The 19,227-nt window shown below is 48.5% G+C and overlaps 1 protein-coding gene across 1 annotated transcript in view; it reads right to left on the bottom strand.

The window, feature by feature from the left end:
* Positions 1-6,912: 6,912 nt before the first annotated feature.
* card9 (caspase recruitment domain family, member 9) overlaps positions 6,913-19,227 on the bottom strand; it is a 37,260-nt gene continuing 24,945 nt past the window's right edge. Inside the window, exons 8-12 of the mRNA XM_073052327.1 lie at positions 18,527-18,718; positions 16,817-16,862; positions 15,530-15,615; positions 10,440-10,516; positions 6,913-8,466 (exon numbers count right to left, since the gene is read on the bottom strand). Of these exons, the coding sequence (XP_072908428.1) occupies positions 8,340-8,466; positions 10,440-10,516; positions 15,530-15,615; positions 16,817-16,862; positions 18,527-18,718 (528 nt within the window). The 3' untranslated portion in view covers positions 6,913-8,339. The remainder of the gene's footprint in view (positions 8,467-10,439; positions 10,517-15,529; positions 15,616-16,816; positions 16,863-18,526; positions 18,719-19,227) is intronic.

Raw genomic sequence — 19,227 nt, 5'->3', positions numbered from 1 at the left:
TACGTATTACACGACAGTGATGTTAGACCTGGTTCTGAGTCGACTGATCCCGTTCTTTCTACCTGCCACTGTACAAGGACGCAGACGTGGGCAGGCCCTTCAGCCCAGAGTGTCTGTACCAGACACACAAAGCTGTAAGTAGTCCTTTGAGCGTGTACAGGAGCTTTCATTGAGGCTCACTGTACCAGGCAGGAGTGACTGGCTCCCTTTTGCCCGCTGATCAGGCTGCAGTGTGAGGCCCCCCTCTTGTTTTTCTTGGCAAACCCGTTCAATGGAATGAAGGCTTTAATAACTTTTGGCCTTTGATAAAGATTCCCAAAATCATTATTGAGGGAAAAAAAATATCCTGCATCAAGCAAAAAGACCAATCCCCTGAGCAGTGAGTTTTGCCAGAAAGAAAGCAGACACACAGGAGAGGTCTGGCCTGTTAACTCGTCCTGATTCTCTGCTGTTCATGTAGTTCATCCTCAGCAGTAACATCCTGAGAAACAATTAGACAAATCCCCCTGAACGATTCCCCTCTCCTTCCTCATTTTTGTTGCCACACCCTTCCCTCACTTTCTCCCTTTTGTCCCTTCAGCTGTGCTGTCCCCTCGTTTCCTGCTGTTTTCTTCATTCTCTCCTTTCCCACTCCTTTGCTCCAATCTTTCTTCTTCCCCTTTTTATTCCTACCCTCAATCCATTACATTCTCATCCCCTCTCCCCAGTTGTCCCTCCCTGCAGCCTGATCTCTCTCCTTCCCAAACCCATGCCATTTCTCGATAACCAACCACCCATTTCCCAATTATTACACTCCATTTTGGAGAAACGGAGAGACTCAGCCTGGACTTTTCTCTGTGGTAAGAAACATTTTTCTTAATCTCCAGATCATGTATTCACGGTCCAACTCAGACAGCCTGCACGGGTGGACCTCAGGAAAACAAAGTTGGGCTGGGGTTCTGTTACATGATACAACTCCGATGGAAAACCACTGACCTGAAACGTTCATTCTCTCCACAGACGCTACCTGACCTGTAGACTATTTTGAGCATTTTGTTTCATTTTGAGCTATTTTATGGCAGGCGTGTATTGATATGTACAAGTCAGCACCGAGTGCAATTTATATTTTAATATTCCAGGAAAGGACCCAAGTCAGGATAAACCTTGATTGATTTACCAATTCCACTAGGAAACCAAACAGGAAATTATATCTCAGGAATCTAAGTCTGCCGACATACCCCTTCCGCGTGGATCTGCCCAAGCCACTGGGGAGATTCTGAGAATGCTGAGATGCTCAAATTCCTCTGATATAATTCTTCCCAAGCCTTGGGTAATTTATGAAAGTTATCAGAACTCCAGTGAATTGGGGATGATCTCTGGGTTAAGTGGAAAGGAAAACGCCGTCGTGCAAACAAGTCCCGAGGCATGAGGAAAGCAGCTGTTCGGCTGCAGGGCTCTGTGAGGGGCTCAGGCCTCAGCACGGCTCTCTTGGTCGACAGGGGAAGGGGCAAGGGTAGGGTGGGGGGGGGATTGGGAGTGTGGCTCGGCCCCTCTGAGGATGAATGTGTCCAGGGGAGACCAGCCCATCAGCACCTCAATCTTGTGACAATACATGCGTCCAGTTCCCCGTAAACTCGCCCACCTATCATGTTCTCTCCCACTCAACCAATGCATCAGTTTAAACATTCATGCCTTTGTTTTTACATCCCCGCACCACTCTCCATTTCTGCAAGGACTACCCCAGCATTATAACCCTCAAGGATTTCGGCACTGATCAGGGTCCAGTCTTCATCACTCCTGGTTTTAATCAGATCACAGACGGCATCTCTCTCTCTCTCTCTCTCTCTCTCTCTCTCTCTCTCTCTCTCTCTCTCTCTCTCTCTCTCTCTCTCTCTCTCTCTCTCTCTCTCTCTCCCTCTCTCCCCTCTCTCCCTCTCTCTCTCCCTCTCTCTCTCTCTCTCTCTCTCTCTCCCTCTCTCCCTCTCTCTCTCTCTCTCTCCCTTTCTCTCTCTCTCTCTCTCTCTCTCTCCTCTCTCTCTCTCTCTCTCCTCTCTCTCTCTCTCTCCCTCTCTCTCTCTTCTCTCTCTCTCTCTCTCTCTCTCTCTCTCTCTCTCTCTCTCTCGCCAATTTATAGATTACATTAGATTCAACTTTGTCATTGTGCCGAGTACAGATATAAAGCCAAATGAAATGCAGTTAGCATCTAACCAGAATACAAAGAATAGTGTTATTTACAAAATAACTGCGAATGAAAAGTAAGTGCTACAGCACACAAAATAAAAAGTACTGAGACAGCACAATATGGGATGTGAGGTTCAGCAGGGTCACAGGCCTCGGGGAAGAAGCTCTTCCTGAGCCTGCTGGTGGGGGAGCCTCTCCTGTAGCGCCTACCGGATGGGAGGAGAGTAAAAAGTCCATGGTTAGGATGGGAAGCATCCTTGATAATTCCAGATCTGAGATTCTGCCCTGATACCCCCTGATGTGGCTGAGTCGTCACTGACACACACGCCTATGCAGTGCGCTGGGACATTGAAGACGGGAGTTGCCGTTTCTCATTTGGAGCTGGAGCCCGTCGCCGGACTAGTTCGGGAGCAGGGAGATGCGGAGGTTGACAGGTGTGGAGAATGAGCGCTGGAAGCCGGGAGAGAAGCACAAACGTTTTATGTAAGAATGCCCTGCACTGTGTTATCCTGATTTCCCAAAAGCAAAACACTGCACAAGGCTAGAATGCTGACACAAAGCAGAGAATGTCAGAAATAGTCAGCAGGTCATACAGCATCCACGGAGAAAGTTAACATTTCCGAAGAATAACTGCTTCTCTTTCCACTGATCTGCCACTTCCAGTATTTTATCCTCTTATTAGTCCTGGAAGCCTCTCTGCACCCAGCGTCTCCCCAAGTTTCCATTGTCTTCAACAATTCAATTATTCATCCTTGGCAACCGGCTCCCAAATACAATTCCATTGACAATAGCGCCACCTGCTGCCCACCGCCCTCCCACTGCCACGACACCTCCTTCAGTTCAATCGCACCAAAATCATCGCTGGGATCAAGGATAACAGAGGGATAGAGACTGAATGGCAAAGAGGAAGCGAATGGGAAACAGAGGAAATTATCAGTAGGACCCTGTCTACGTATATTAACTCCAAATAGGGGAATTGCATTTGGAATCGTTGCTTCACCTCCGCTGGATTAGAGAACAAGTCTTTATAAGGAGAGCTTGAGTTCGCTTTTTCTCTTCGGAGCGAGGAGGATGAGAGGTGATTTGATGGAGGTGTATAAGATTATAAGAGGTACAGATAGAGTGGACAGCCAGAGGCTCCCCCCCCCCCCCCCAAGGTGGAAATGGCTAATAGGAGAGGGCACAATTTTAAGGAGATTGGAGAAAAATACAAGCGGGAGATGACAGTGGCAGGTTTTTTCACGCAGAGAATTGCGAGTGCGTGGAATGCATTGCCAGGGATGGTGGGAATCGGCAGATACATTACATGTAAGAGACTCGTAGATAGGCACATGGATGAAAGAAAAATAGAGGGTAAAATTGGGGGCGTGGACTTTAGCTTAATCTTGGAGTAGGCTAAGGGGTCAGCATAATATTGTGGGCCGAACGCTCCCTGTTCAGAATCAAGAGCATCAATTGAATGGAATCATTGTGAAAATTGCTTACGTGGACTAAGGGGCATGTCTCCTTCATGAATACGTTTTGCTTTCCTTTTCTGAAATTTTAGGGTAGTTTTCTCACCTTGCCTGGGCCGAGGAGCTGTAGTGTCCACATTTTCAGCCTGATAATTATCCATCTGCACAATCAGCACCAGCGCCTTTGTGATACGTCAGGACGGTCCCAATCGTACTTCAGGTTCCTCAGCTAATCTTCAGCCTACACACGTTCGTATCCTTCCATTTTCCTCATATTCATCTAAACATCTCCTAAAAGTCCCTAATGTATCTCCCTCTATCACCACCCTGGGCAGCACCCACCGCTCTCTGTGTAAAGAAAACTTGCCTCTCATCATCTTATAAACCTCCATCAGATCTCCCCTCAGCCTCCTCCACCCAGAGAAAGCAAAGCTAGCCTTGGGTTAGAGCACGCGCTCTCTAATCAAGGCAGCATCCCACTAAACCTCTTCTGCCACCTTTCCAAAGTCCTCTAGCTGAAACACTGTGGTGAACTACATATACCTGTCTGGACACGCCCCCCCCCACCGCTGACTGCTCCTGTGGCCCCTCCCACAGACCCCCGCTGACTGCTCCTGTGGCTCCTCCCACAGACCCCGCTGACTGCTCCTGTGGCTCCTCCCACAGACCCCCGCTGACTGCTCCTGTGGCTCCTCCCACTGACCGTGGCTCCTCCCACAGACCCCAGTATAAAGGCGATTGGAGCCTGGGCCCTGCCCTCAGTCTCCAGGATGTAGTGTGGTGGTCAATTGCTGCTTGTTCTTTCTTCCAGCCAATAAAAGCCTATATCTCACCTCGCATCTCGGAGAGTTATTGATGGTGCATCAAACACTAACTGTTCTCCCTCCATAGATCTCATTTGCTGAGTGTCTGCAGTATTTTCCATTTTTGTTTCAGATATCTGATGTCCGAAGTATTTTGATTTTCTAGGCAGAGACCTCCTGCCTCTGGTTGATGGTTCATTTATTTAGCTCAGAAGACAGGTCATCTGCAAATCATCAAATCACGATGGACAAAGATTGAAAGAAGTGCTTTATGGTCAGTACTTATGCTAGACCATTGCATTACATGGATCTTTGTGGGATATTGTGAATTGTGGGGAATGGATAGGTTGATCCAGGTGAGATAGGCCAGGCTAGATTTCTTGCTGTCAGAAAGACTGAACAGGAACACATGGAGAATTTAGAAGATTAACGATTCACAAGAAACAAGAGTACTGATGAGGAAGTGTGTCTTTGCTGCCTCATTAACAAGCAGCCTTGGTTATAAAACAGATTCTGACAGAGAAAATGGGTCCCATGCTTTCCCAGCGTACATGACGAATAAACTCTTCTTGGGCTTCCAGCCAGGTTTGGGTATCGATTATAACCGACGTTTCATTGACAAATTCTGCCCATCCTCATCAGGGATGATGCCTGGGCATGTCTAGTCCGGGGGTATTTATACCCCCGTTGTCCATCCCTCCTGATTGGTTAGTCCTCATCCAATCAGGTTTCCACTTTCTCAACTTGTTTACAATCGAATTCCGGCTCTTACTTAGACAGAGACCTTCGACTTTGTTAAAAAAAAATCCTCCAGTTTTATTTCAATGGATTCCTTCACCAGGCAGTCCCAAAAGCCATTGGGATGACACAATAGTTTTGTGCCGTCGAAGTCAATTCTACGGCTATTGTTAAAGCAGTGTTCTGCTACTGTTCATTTCTCTGGGAGAGTTTGTCATTGAAGTGTCAGTTAAAATCAATACCTGTATCCAGCTGGAAGCCCAGGAAGAGGCTATTCATAGATTCTGAAAGACTCCACACATTTAATTTAGTGATACAGCACGGTGACAGCCCACACCTGTCCAATTACACCAATGTGACCAACTAACCTACTGATTCGTACGTCTTTGGGATGTGGAAGGAAACCAGAGCACCCCGAGGAAGCCCACACAGTCACCGGGAGAACGTACAAGCTCCTCACAGACAGCAGCAGAATTGGACTCCGGTCACTGGTACTGTAATGGGGTTACACTAATCTAAATGTACTGTAATGATGTTACACTGTAACTGTACTGTAATGGGGTTACACTAATCTAAAGGTACTGTAATGATGTTACACTGTAATGGTACTGTAATGGGGTTATGCTAATGTAACTGTACTGTAATGGGGTTACACTAATCTAACTACTGTAATGATGTTACACTGTAACTGTACTGTAATGGGGTTATGCTAATGTAACTGTACTGTAATGGGGTTACACTAATCTAACTACTGTAATGATGTTACACTGTAACTGTACTGTAATGGGGTTATGCTAATGTAACTACTGTAATGGGGTTACACTAATCTAAATGTACTGTAATGATGTTACACTGTAACTGTACTGTAATGGGGTTATGCTAATGTAACTGTACTGTAATGGGGTTACATTATGCTGTCATGCCATCCCCATTTGACGGCTATGTTCAAGCAACATTGGATACACCTACAAACAAGAGAAAATCTGCTGATGCTGCAAATCCAAGCAACACACCCAAAAAGCTGAAGGAACTCAGCAGGTCAGGTATGAAAAAAGAGCACAGTCGATGTTTCGGGCCGAGACCCCTCATCAGGACACACCTAGTCCAGGCAACGTGACCTCATCAGCTAAGGAAAGTTAATGTCATCTCTAAGCAACATGTCAGGATCTGTTCACAAATCCGACAAAGAGAACAAGAAGCTGCCTTCTGGGATCCATTAGTAAACTGATTGGATGCTGATTGTCCTGACGAGGGGTCTCAGCCCGAAACGCTGACTGCTCGTTTCCACGGATGCTGCCCGACCTGCTGAGATCCTCCAGCGTGTTGTGCGTGCTGATTGGACCACAGCAACCGCAGTGTACTTTGTGTTTACTGATTGGATGCTCGTCTCTTTCCACGTTAGGACAACTTTACCGACAACCAGCCTTACACATGGACAAGGAGTAGGAAGAGAAGCTTCCTCACCTCCTTCTCCAGCTCAATGTCTGTAGTGAGATGCTGAAGATGTTCTATAGGTCAGTTGTGGAGAGTGCCCTCTTCTTTGTGGTGGCGTGTTGGGGAGGAAGCATTAAGAAGAGGGACACCTCACGTCTTAATAAGCTGGTAAGGAAGGCGGGCTCTGTCGTGGGCAAAGTACTGGAGAGTTTAACATCGGTAGCTGAGCGAAGGGCGCTGAGTAGGCTACGGTCAATTATGGATAACTCTGAACATCCTCTACATAGCACCATCCAGAGACAGAGAAGCAGTTTCAGCGACAGGTTACTATCGATGCAATGCTCCTCAGACAGGATGAAGAGGTCAATACTCCCCAATGCCATTAGGCTTTACAATTCTACTGCCAGGACTTAAGAACTTTTTAAAAGCTATTATTAATGCTTTTTGAGATAGTGATTTAGATGCACATCATATTTTTTACTGAGTTAAGTATTGTATGTAATTAGTTTTGCTACAACAAGTGTATGGGACATTGGAAAAAAGTTGAATTTCCCCATGGGGATGAATAAAGTATCTATCTATCTATCTATCTATCTATCACAGAGGAAGGAAGAGATGCTACCACCTACTGGTGATGTTACAGCACAGCCTGAGCCTGTGGAAGTCCAGGAAGGGGGAAGGCCGTCTACAAAAGGCAAAATAAACCCTGTTTAGTGACATGTTAGTCCACACTAAGGGTCTCGGCCCAAAACGTCGACTGTACTTTCTTCCATAGATGCTGCCTGACCTGCTGAGTTCCTCCAGCATTTTGTGTGTGTTAGTTAGTCCTCACTTACTGGTTCTGTTGTTAACCTGCCTTCTGCCCTTCTGTTTATCAAAGAAATGGCAAGAAAGAAATGTGATGCCCTTATGTTACTCAGACCTTAACACTGAGTATGCAATTTTATTTGGCTATTGTGTGGAAGCCCACCAGAAAATATAATGATAAAGGCAGTCACTGACACAGCTTACTCTTGCAGGACCCCCTCACAATAAAGGGAGACTGTGCTGTTTTATGCAAGTTTGGGTCAATTGGATGCTGCCACTATGACAAAGGGGGCAGATGCTTAGAGCTGGGGGGAGACAGAAAGAAAGAGGAGAGAGAAAGAGAGAGAGAGGGAGAAAAAGAAGAGCTGAGGAAAATGAGGGACTGTGACACAGATCCAGTAAAAATGCTGGAAAGAAGAATGAAGGCAGATGAAGACACACAGAGAGGTTCTGGTACAGAGGATTAGTGCAGAGATATTGAAATGGAGTCTTTTCCTCTGATAATAACATTAAGAAATATTTATCAGAAACCATAATGTCCTCACTGCCTCAGTAAAGAGAGCCTGGGTAGGGGGGTACTGTAAGAATAGCGACCAGATGACCTGTCTCAGGGATATCAGTTGTGAGTATGTATTCACCAGAACACCCAGAAGTTCCGCTCATCCTTCCAAACAGTAGCTCGGGGGTTATTCACCAAATCTGAAAGAGTAGACGGGTTGTACCGAACGACAGACTCCCTGTAGCATGGCCTTGAGAGGGTCAGCTAGGACACTGCATTCACACTCAATCCCACAATCGGCTGGCCCGCGTGGAGGAGAGAGTGAAGCTGTGAGCCAGTGAACCGTGGCTAGCGTCAGTAAATCACAGGTGTGCTGTCTCCATGATGGCGGTGGTGTGGAATGAGCATAAATCTGGGAGTTTCGGCCCCCGTCGGATGACTGGATCATCTCCCTTCGTCACTTTTGCCTCCTCCTTCGCCTTCGGAGTAGTCGGAGTCTGTGGTCTCGCTGGCCGTCATGTTCTCCTTCGCCCCATCGTTCACCTGCTTGTTCAGTCGGATTGCCCGCTTCCTGTTCATTGTGTTCATCAGAGAGACAAAAAAGATTTTGATTCAGGATTTGGTGAGGACTCTTTTCAATGTGGGGTTAAAAGCCTTAGCTGCCTCACCTCTTAACAAACAGTGACAGGGCAGTCTCTTTTATTTAGAGAGAAACAGAGTTGTAGCTTTCGTATGTATGAGAGTATTATTGATGAGCAATCTGCTGTGTCACAGTTCACACCTGTTTCTCTGACGGCGCAGAGTGCTGAATGTCTATAAAACTGATGAAAGGTCACTGGGCTGGAACATTATCTCTGCCAGTTCCAGCATTTACTGGTTATATTTCAGATTTACAGCATCTGCAGTAGTTTGCTTTTAGATTTCAGTGGAGCGGCCATTGTGGGAGCAGTCATTATTGGAGTGGGACAGGGTTAGAGGGGGAACTGAGGCTTTGGCTCAAGAGGCTTCGGCGAAGAGCGGCAGAGACCAGGGTAGGGTTCCTGTCAAGTTACTCTTTCTTTTTATTGCACAGTCAGAGCAGTAAGATTTACAGTCAGGGCAATGTGGGATGTGGGAAGGCAGGGAGACCTCCAGCATCCCTGCTGACTACACCTGCATCCAGCCGCAGCATCTTACATCATTTGGGGAGAATGAGGAGGTGATATAGGGTGGTAGTCACACCTAGGTTGCAGGAAGCAGGCAGCTGGCTGACGGTCAGGAGAGGGAAAGGGAATAGGCCGATAATGCAGAGTACCTCTGTGACTACTCCCTCGTTAACACTGTGGATTCAGCTGGCCTGCCAGGAAGAAAGCTGCAGTGGCTAGGCCTCCGTCAGTGATTCTGGCTCTGTAGCTCAGAACCGAAGGAGGGAGATGAGGAAAACGGTAGTGATAGGGGATCCACTGGTGAGGGGAACAGACAGGAGGTTCTGTGGACAAGAACGAGATTCCCAGATGGCATGTTGCCTCACTGGTGCCAGAGTCGAGGACATCTCAGATTGAGTCCATAGCATTCTTAAGGAGGTGGGGGAGCAGCCAAAGGCCGAGGTCCAGGTCAGGAACAATGACAGAGGTGGAAAGAATGACAAGGTCCTGCAAAGTGAGTTCAGGTTCTAAGTTAAACAACAGGACCTCCAGATTAGTAAGCTCTGGTTCAGTATCCATGTCAGGTGCTGGAGAAATAGGAAGATAACACTTCTAACACTCGGCTAAGGAGATGGTGCAGGAGGGACAGCTTCGGACTTTCGGATCATTGGGCTCTCTCCCAGGGAAGGGGAGATCTCTACTAATGGAACAGTTTGCAGCCAAACTGCAGGGGGACCAACATCTTTGTGGAAAAGTTTGCTACTTTTACTCTGGGAGATTTAAACGAGTCGCAGGAGGACGGGAACCAGGGTTCCAGGGCAGCTAGTGCAGTGATTGTGGGGAAAGCAGATGCTAAACCTATAGGAACTGAAAGGTTGAGCACAGTGGGATGAGCATTCTGAGTTACGTCCATTTCAAAGCGAGGAGTTTTGAGGGTAAGGCAGATGAGCTTGGATCACAGGACAAGGTTTTGAAAGTGGCGCTATCAAATCTTTGACCTTTCCCAGAACATTTTGACTGGAGAAATGGCGCTCATGAACTTCTACGCTAATTTGTTTCACAGGCAGACACGGACAGCAATACAGAGGAAGGTCAAAGAACAGACAGGCAATGAGATAACAAGCAACATAACAGACAGGCAGAGTGAGAAACGCAGATGGCAGATAGAAAGATGTAGGCACAGATAGAATGTGGGATTGGTATATAGACAGTGAGCTGGAGGGAGACGGCAAGATGGAAATGCAGACATGCAGACTGACAGATATCAGGACAAACTGGCGGAAGTAACAGAGGAGGCAATTTGGTTCGGTACATGGACTGAATAGGGTGGCTGCAGATGGAGCATATCTAGGAAAGGGTACAACAGGCAGAGAAGGTTTCAGAAATTGATGGAAAATTGTAACAAGGATTAGTCACAAACCTTCTGTAGTCTTCGAAGCTTTTCTTCATTCTCAGCCTGCTGGACTTCACTTTCAGCTGGTCTTTAGTGGACAGCAGCTGTGAAAGAAACAATGGAGGACGTCAGTCACACAGTCTAACCACCTCCTGCTAACACCACGCCATCCCACCCTGATCTCCAGACCAGTCAGGGACCTCATCCACACCATCACACTCCAAAACTGGCCTTGGAAAGGCGACACTGCAGATTCAGCAAAATTCTACCAAGGAAGGAAAACAGCAACAGAATGCAGAATAAACTTCAGAGATTTGTAAATGCAGCCCAGCCATTAACACCAACCTGCCTCTCTTCTGTTACTCTGTCTATATTTCCCGCTGCTTTGAAAAAACAACAAACATGATTAGGATACTTGTACCCCAAACATCCTCTCTTCTCCCTTCTCTCATCAGGCAGACGATTCAAAAGCTTGAGAGCACATACCACCAGGCTCCAGCACAGCTTTGTTAGATCCATCTGTTTAATTCTTAGATTGGACTGTTTAATTGTTACTTTCTTTTCAGTTTAACAATTAATTATCTGCTTGTATTTTTTGCAAGATTAATATGCCCATAGTGGTTATACTAAGTATAATTCTGGGAAGCTCTGAAAGCTTCTTTCTTCTGCAGTATTTGAATAAGTGCTTTCTCATTGGTCAACTTGGTACTGCAGAATTTGAATAAGTGCTTTCTCATTGGTCAACTTGGTACTGCAGAATTTGAATAAGTGCTTTCTCATTGGTTAACTCTTACCTTCAAATTTAAATGGAATTTTTCCTTATCTCTATGGGTATAAAATAGCTAAATGCAACACAGCACCATCTTAATCTTAGCTTTCCCCTCACTTAGCAGACTTCTATCACTGCCTGCTCAACTTCCCTTTGTTTTGTTAACACTTAATAAAATGACTATGAAGGTTCAAGTCTTGTGGGGACTTCTAAAAGAACGTTGGATCAAGAACATCAATATCCAACAGATTCAATCCCACTATTATCAGACTCCTGAATAGACCACTCATTTGCTAAAAGATGAACTTTTAAACCTTAATCTCCCAGTCTACCCCATGGTTGCTCTTGCATGTTATTTGTCTACCTGCACTGCCCTTTCTCTGCAAGGGCATCTCGATGCTCTGTATTCTGACTTGTAGTTTACTACCTGGAAGTAATGATGTAAGGCGTGATCTGTCTGGATGGCAAGCAAAACAAAGACTATCTCAGTATACACGACAAAAATAAATTAATACCGAGACTTACGGGAAAATTATAATTGGAGATTACATTCTCCAGGATAGAAATTTAGATGGATAGGGCTGATAGGATTTTGAAAGGAACAGTTAGAAACTCTTTCTGTGGAGGATGTGTGTGATAAAAATGGGCAGAGTTCCAGGAACCAGGACAAAAAGAATATAATCTTCAAATCAGCTTGCAGATCAAAGTTCCAAAAGTCCTTCCTCGACTGAACTCTCTCCAACTAAAGTCAATAGATACCATAACACATAGGGGCAGGATGAGGCCGTTCAGCTCCATTCTTCCCATGATATCTGATGTCCGTACCAGCTCGATTCACAGCCTTACATCTGAGCTAAATAGACTTTCGCTGGCTGAAGATCGTAGATCCGAGGTGGGTGACTGGGATTAAGAAACAGATCGGCAAAGACAGAACGACCAGCGGAACAAGGTTTAATGAGGTGAGCGTTTTCTGATTTTTGTAGAGGATCACAGAATCAAACAGCGAGGTAACAGGCCCTTCGGCCCACCAAGTCAATGCTGACCTGTTGCCTGGGGAAGGTCACACGTCCCCTGAAGTGATTCCCCCATCCCATCAGATAATGGCTGATCTATACCATACCTCCATTTACTCAGCTTATTTGGGATGTCACACTGACCCCTACGCCTCATTAATTGTAGCCATCCACTCAAAACATGATCCGCTTACTCCTACTTCGTTGAACATCCAAACCCTACTCCATGACAGCATATCATCCCCGACACCTCCTGCCCTCACTTCGTTTAGTTAGCTCTCGTGCGGCTCCTTATCAAATCCCTTTAAATGACCAAAACACTCTACATTCTGCCTTACCCCTTCTGCTGGTTCCAACCTCAGAAGATCAATAGGTCTCTCAAGCATGATCTTCCCTTTCACAAATCCACATGACTCTGCCTCATCCTACTGCTTTATAAATCATCAGCTCCTTAATGGAAGATTCTAACATTTCACTTGAAATTTGCCACCTTCCAATCTGTGGAAGCTGTTCTAGAATCCGGAACTTTGTGATGCACCATCAATAACTCTCGGAGACGGGAGGCAAAAGATAGGCTTTTATTAGCTGCAAATGTGACCACGACATCCTGGAGACTGAGGGGGGAGCAGTGCCTCCAATCGCCTTTATACAGGGGTCTGTGGGAGGAGCCACAGGAGCTGTCAGCAGGGGGTCTGTGGGAGGAGCCACAGGAGCAGTCAGCAGGGGGGTCTGTGGGAGGAGCCACAGGAGCAATCAGCAGGGGTCTGTGGGAGGGGCCACAGGAACAGTCAGCAGGGGGTCTGTGGGAGGAGCCACAGGAGCAGTCAGCAGGGGGTCTGTGGGAGGAGCCACAGGAACAGTCAGCAGGGGGTCTGTGGGAGGAGCCACAGGAGCAGTCAGCAGGGGTCTGTGGGAGGAGCCACAGGAGCAGTCAGCAGGGGTCTGTGGGAGGGGCCACAGGAGCAGTCAGCGGGGGGTCTGTGGGAGGGGCCACAGGAACAGTCAGCAGGGGGTCTGTGGGAGGAGCCACAGGAACAGTCAGCAGGGGGTCTGTGGGAGGGGCCACAGGAACAGTCAGCAGGGGGTCTGTGGGAGGAGCCACAGGAACAGTCAGCAGGGGGTCTGTGGGAGGAGCCACAGGAGCAGTCAGCAGGGGTCTGTGGGAGGAGCCACAGGAGCAGTCAGCAGGGGTCTGTGGGAGGGGCCACAGGAGCAGTCAGCAGGGGGTCTGTGGGAGGAGCCACAGGAGCTGTCAGCAGGGGGGTCTGTGGGAGGAGCCACAGGAGCAATCAGCAGGGGTCTGTGGGAGGGGCCACAGGAACAGTCAGCAGGGGGTCTGTGGGAGGAGCCACAGGAGCTGTCAGCAGGGGTCTGTGGGAGGAGCCACAGGAGCAATCAGCAGGGGTCTGTGGGAGGGGCCACAGGAACAGTCAGCAGGGGTCTGTGGGAGGAGCCACAGGAGCAGTCAGCAGGGTCTGTGGGAGGAGCCACAGGAGCAGTCAGCAGAGGGGCATGTCCAGACAGGTATACATAGTTTACCACATTTTGGAACACAACCACCTGGACATCTATTATTTCCACTGCCATCCCTTGGGATGCAGGCCAGTGACTTTCGGGATTCATTGGCTTTCTCTAATGTTTCACTAATGTTATTTTCCTTCAGACTTTCTGTCTTCTACTTTTACTAAGAGGCTTTCTATGATTTCTTCCATGAAATAAAACAAAAACTACCTATGTACTGCATCCCTTCTTGTTTTTTTTAAAGGTTGTTCCCCACCCTTTTCAGCCAGTTCTTATAACTCAAACCCTCCATCAAGGTCGTGGCTCAGACCTGTTTGTTTTTTCAAGTTTGTAGGGATGTTTTGGGGACAGAGAAGGGAGTCAGGGGTCAGGTTAGGGTCTTGGGACACAGATGTGGGGGAGTTAGAGTTGGAGGTCAGGCCTCCACTCTGCATTCCTCATTCCACGATCAAAGGTCAGCAAAGTGACATGGATGAAAGACACCTGCGGCTGGACGTCAGGCTGGCAGACCAGCGAAGACAAGGGTTGGAGAAACCCCCAAAGTCAGCAAGCCATTCAACACACACAAAATGCTGGTGGAACGCAGCAGGCCAGGCAGCATCTATAGGGAGAAGTACAGTCGACGTTTCGGGCCGAGACCTTTCGTCAGGACTAACAGAAAAAAGAGATAGTAAGAGATTTGAAAGTGGGAGGGGGAGACCTGAAATGATAGGAGAAGACCGGAGGGGGAGGGATGAAGCTAAGAGCTGGAAGGTTGATTGGCAAAAGGGATACAGAGCTGGAGAAGGGAAAAGATCATGGGACGGGAGGCCTTGGGAGAAAGAAAGGGGGAGGGGAGCACTAGAGGGAGATGGAGAACAGGCAAGAGAGGGAAAGAAAGAAAAAAAAATTAAAAATAGGGATGGGGTAAGAAGGGAAGGCTGGGCATTAACGTAAGTTAGATAAATCAATATTCATGCCATCAGGTTGGAGGCTACCCAGCTGGTATATAAGGTGTTGTTCCTCCAACCTGAGTGTGGCTTCATCTTGACAGTAGAGGAGCCCATGGATAGACATATCAGAACGGGAATGGGACGTGGAATTAAAAAGTGTGGCCACTAGGAGATCCTGCTTTCTCTGGCAGTCCGAGCGTAGGTGTTCAGCAAAACGGTCTCCCAGTCTGTGTCGGGTCTCACCAATATATAAAAGGCCACACCGGGAGCACCGGACGCAATATACCACACCAGCCGACTCACAGGTGAAGTGTCGTCTCACCTGGAAGGACTGTCTGGGGCCCTGAATGGTGGTGAGGGAGGAAGTGTAAGGGCAGGTGTAGCACTTGTTCCACTTACAAGGATAAGTGCTGGGAGGGAGATCGGTGGGAAGGGATGGGGGGGACACGAGTGGACAAGGGAGTCGCGTAGGGAGCGATCCCTGCGAAAAGCAGAAAGGGGGGGGGGAGGGAAAGATGTGCTTGGTAGTGGGATCCCGTAGGAGGTGGCGGAAGTTGCGGAGAATTATACGTTGGACCTGGAGGCTGGTGGGGTGGTAGGTGAGGACAAGGGGAACCCTGTCCCTAGTGGGGTGGTGGGAGGATGGGGTGAGAGCAGATGTGGGTGAAATGAGAGAGATGCGTTTGAGGGTACAGTTGATGGTGTTGATGAGCGCTGCCTCGGTGGACAATGCATGCTGTGCTAAGCCATGTTGTGCTTTAAAAGAACCCCTGGATTTACCTTGCCAGGTACCACAATTTCTTGAGTCGACAGGGTAAGGGCAGATAAGGTCATGGATGGGAACCAGGTGATGAAGATGCTTTGAACGGCAGGACAACTTACGTTCTTTATGCCAGAATATTTAAGCGTTTCTGGGAACTGCTCGGTGCTAGTGTCCTTCAGATTCTCTGTGCTCTGTGTCCAACAGCCTGAAAGGAGCAGACAGCACAATCAGGGAAACAACACACACAAAATGCCGGAGGAGCTCAGCAGGTCAGCCAGCATCTGTGGAAATGCTTCAGGCCGAGACCCTTCTTCAGGGAAATGTCAGCTTGCCTCCTCGTTCCGGGTCCTCCAATTCAGCTGGGCTGGGGTCCCCGGCGTCTACTCGTGGCTGGTGGGGGTGGGGGGGGGGATGTGGGGAGTGGGGTAGGGGAGGGATGACGAGAGGTTGGGAGAGGTGGAGAGGTTGAGGGAAGGTGGTGGACAGAAGCAGCCCATCAAGCTGGCCAGGACAGGTAGGATGTGGGAATTGTTGGGGAAGGTGGTTCACACCTTCAGAGCTTCTGCGAGGGACAGGAAGGATGGAGTTGCTTCTAGAGTCCATGACCCCCCCCCCCCCCCCGATGTGCCGCATTGCCCCCCAAAGGTGGTGGACGAGACTCATGCAGGACCGGGCAGCGACAGAGCTGAACCCAGCACCTATCAGCAGGCAGGTCAGAACGAAATTCTCTCCAGATATCCTGAGCTGCCAGATGACTTACTGAATTTCGCCCTGCGTGAACCCTGGAAGTGACCAGCAAGGACAGGCTTACTGCCTGTCGACCAGGCCAGCCCGGTTCAGAGAGCAGTTACACACATCACCGTGGGCCAGCAACTCTGTCTTGAGTTCTGTCGACCAGAGTCGGCGCATTCCTCCTCTCAAACACATTGGTGAAGCGCATTCCAATGTTCGCACCATCACCACTACCGCCACAGCGTTGTATAAATTCCAGATTAATTAAAATTCCCCGGCTGCCGTGGTGAGATTAGAACTGATGCCTCTGGGCTGTCAGCTCAGGCTTTGGGATAAGTTACCCAGTAATTTTCCCACTGCACCCCCCTGTCCTGAGTGAGCCCAACGGCAAGATCCCACTGATGAACGCAGCCCAACCCGAGCACAGGAGGAAGCTACAGATATCATTCGGCAAGTACGCCAGTCTACCTTCTAGTTATGTCGGTTCAGGTACAAACCCCAGGGGGAAATCTGCTGCTCTTTCCCAAACTACTGCCCTTGGGACCGAGGACACGACAGCAACACGGCAACAATGGCACCGACATCACCAACAGCGTTCGCAGTAAGTGTGTTGAACTGGATCTGAGGGTTGACATCGCTACACTACGTGGCAGGGCTTTACCGAAGAGACTCACATTCAGCCAAATCCTGTTCTGAATCCTGGATTCCGGTGGGGGTGATCTGTTAAAGGAGAGGGAGAGGTGAGGAGTGTTTGTCCGTGCCAGTTGGCATAATCACACAGCCAACATGGAGTTTAACTATAAATGGAGACATGTATTAAACATAAGGACTATTTCCACTAAAAGTACTTGTTCTACCAGCCCTACGCTGAATTAACTCATCTCACTTGCTGACAGAAGGGGCACAATTGAATGTGCGTGGAGAAGTGTGTGTGTGTGTGTGTGTGTGTGTATGAATAGGTGTGCATACAAACCCATCCAAACACGTGACACTTGCACACATATGTCTCCCTCAGGATCTGATGTACGAGTGTCTATATACACTACTGGCCACTTTATTAGGCCCAGCAGTGGAGCCAGTACAGCTCTAGTCTGCCCGTTTCAAGGTTCGATGTGTTGTGCATTCGAAGATGTGCTTCTGCACCCGATGGTCGTAGATCGAGGTTATCCGAGTTACTGTCATCGTCCTGTCAGCTTGAACCAGTCTGACCATTCTCCCCTGACCTCCCTCATTAACAAGATATTTTCATCCACAGAAGTGCCACTAACTGTATATCTTTTATTATTTTTCTCACCATTCTCTGTAAACTCTAGAGACGGCTGTGCATGAAAACTCCAGGAGATACTTAAACTACCCTGCCTGGCACCAACAATCACTCCACAGTCAAAGTCACACAGAGCTCATTTCTACCCCCATTCTGCTGTTTGGTCTGAAAACCAACTGAGGCTCTTGACCGTGTCTGCCTGCTTTTATGCACTGAGTTGCTGTCACACGATTGGCTGATGGGATTTTTGCATTAACGAGCAGGTGTACCTCATAAAGTGGTCACCGCGTGCATCCGTCCATGCACTTGGTCTGGGGGTGCAGATCGGATCAAGATTTAACGGGCTGTGAATTCCCCTCTCCCCATGCTGACGAATGCAGCCTGCGTTCTCTAGTAAAGGACCTGCACCGCGGGGCAGGGCGTGCCTGTAAACAACGCCAGTCTGTTACAGGTCAGCACTGTCGGGAGAAGGGAACCCACTTGGAGCAGGGCAGCACCATTACGCCAAGTGGAGGCAAAGTGACTGGCATCCTGAGAAGCTTGGCAGGTGCCTCATCAAAGTCTGAAGAAAAACTCAAGGAAGGTTTTATGAATTATAAATCACTTCACGTGTCTTCAAACCAAACATCAGACAAACTTAAAGCCTTCATCCCCACACCATGCTGTGAACCCCAGAGTCCAGGTCCAAGCTCCTAACTCAGATCCAGGTTCACGTCCACGGCCACGTGTACCGTAAAGTGCGTCGTTTGCTTGAGTAACCAACTCAACCTAAGGATGTGCTGGGGGCAGCCGGTAAGTGTGGTCACACATTCCAGCACCAACACTGCACGCCCACAATGTTTAGCAGAACAGCAGCAGCCCCTTGACTCCCAACCCACCCGTACACACATAAAGACAGTCCTCCATCACCATGACAAACCAATCCCTAGGACCTCAGATCGGACCAGATACTATCAGGGAACAGAGACATGGATTGGGAGCAAAATTTGCCCCTACAGACAATCGGGAACGTGGAGCAAAGTCCAGCACTGCAGGCTGAAGTCTAACGCTGGACTGGAGCTCCACTGTGGCAGACCAGGTCCCGACCCTACCCCCACGTAACGAGGAAGCTGGGTGTTACCGAACTGTCTGGCAGCTGTTTGACCTTCTTGAGTTTGGCCTGCAGGTTCAGGAGTTGCTCCTCTTGCCGGAACAGTTCAATCTGCAGCTCGTCGCATCTCTCGCCCTGCTCACGGATCAACTTCCGATAATCGTCCTTCTGCTGCAAGGTCTGCGCGTGCAGCTTGTGGATCTCCTCCCTCGACCTCAGAGCCTGCAGACACGGGGGAGACACAGGTACCAAGTGAGACCCAAGCTCAGACAACAACTAAAGCACCAGCACCCTATCTTGTGACGGTCAGGCTCCCTCTTGCCGTGAGTCTCTCAGCATTAGTGTTCCTCTGGAAAGACTTCCGGGGGGCCACAGTGCACTGACCTCCCCACCTTGACCCTGCCCACTCGACATTGAGCCAGATTGTTGGGTCAGATGGTGCTCATCTCCAGCTGAGGATTCCACAGGGATTGGCCAACTTCCCGCTGTTCCATACCCAGCGTAACCTCGGTCACACCTCGTGTGTTGAAACACAGGAGAAGGGCGCCTGCTGGTTCTGCTGGAGCAGTGACATCACTGATTACTGTCCACCCCCTCAGCTTTACCCTGCGTAAGTTTCTGCTGGACAAACCACAAACTCCTTCAGCTGAAATAAGTTGCCAGCACTCTGGAGAAAGACTGATACAACTTAGTATATGAGTTATTTTACACTTAATTTTAAAGTTTTAAAA

The sequence above is a fragment of the Hemitrygon akajei genome, chromosome 7, assembly GCF_048418815.1.
Source record: "Hemitrygon akajei chromosome 7, sHemAka1.3, whole genome shotgun sequence".
Lineage (NCBI taxonomy): Eukaryota > Metazoa > Chordata > Chondrichthyes > Myliobatiformes > Dasyatidae > Hemitrygon > Hemitrygon akajei.
The sequence above is the reverse complement of the archived record's forward strand: the minus strand, read 5'-3'. Positions and strand labels throughout refer to the sequence as shown.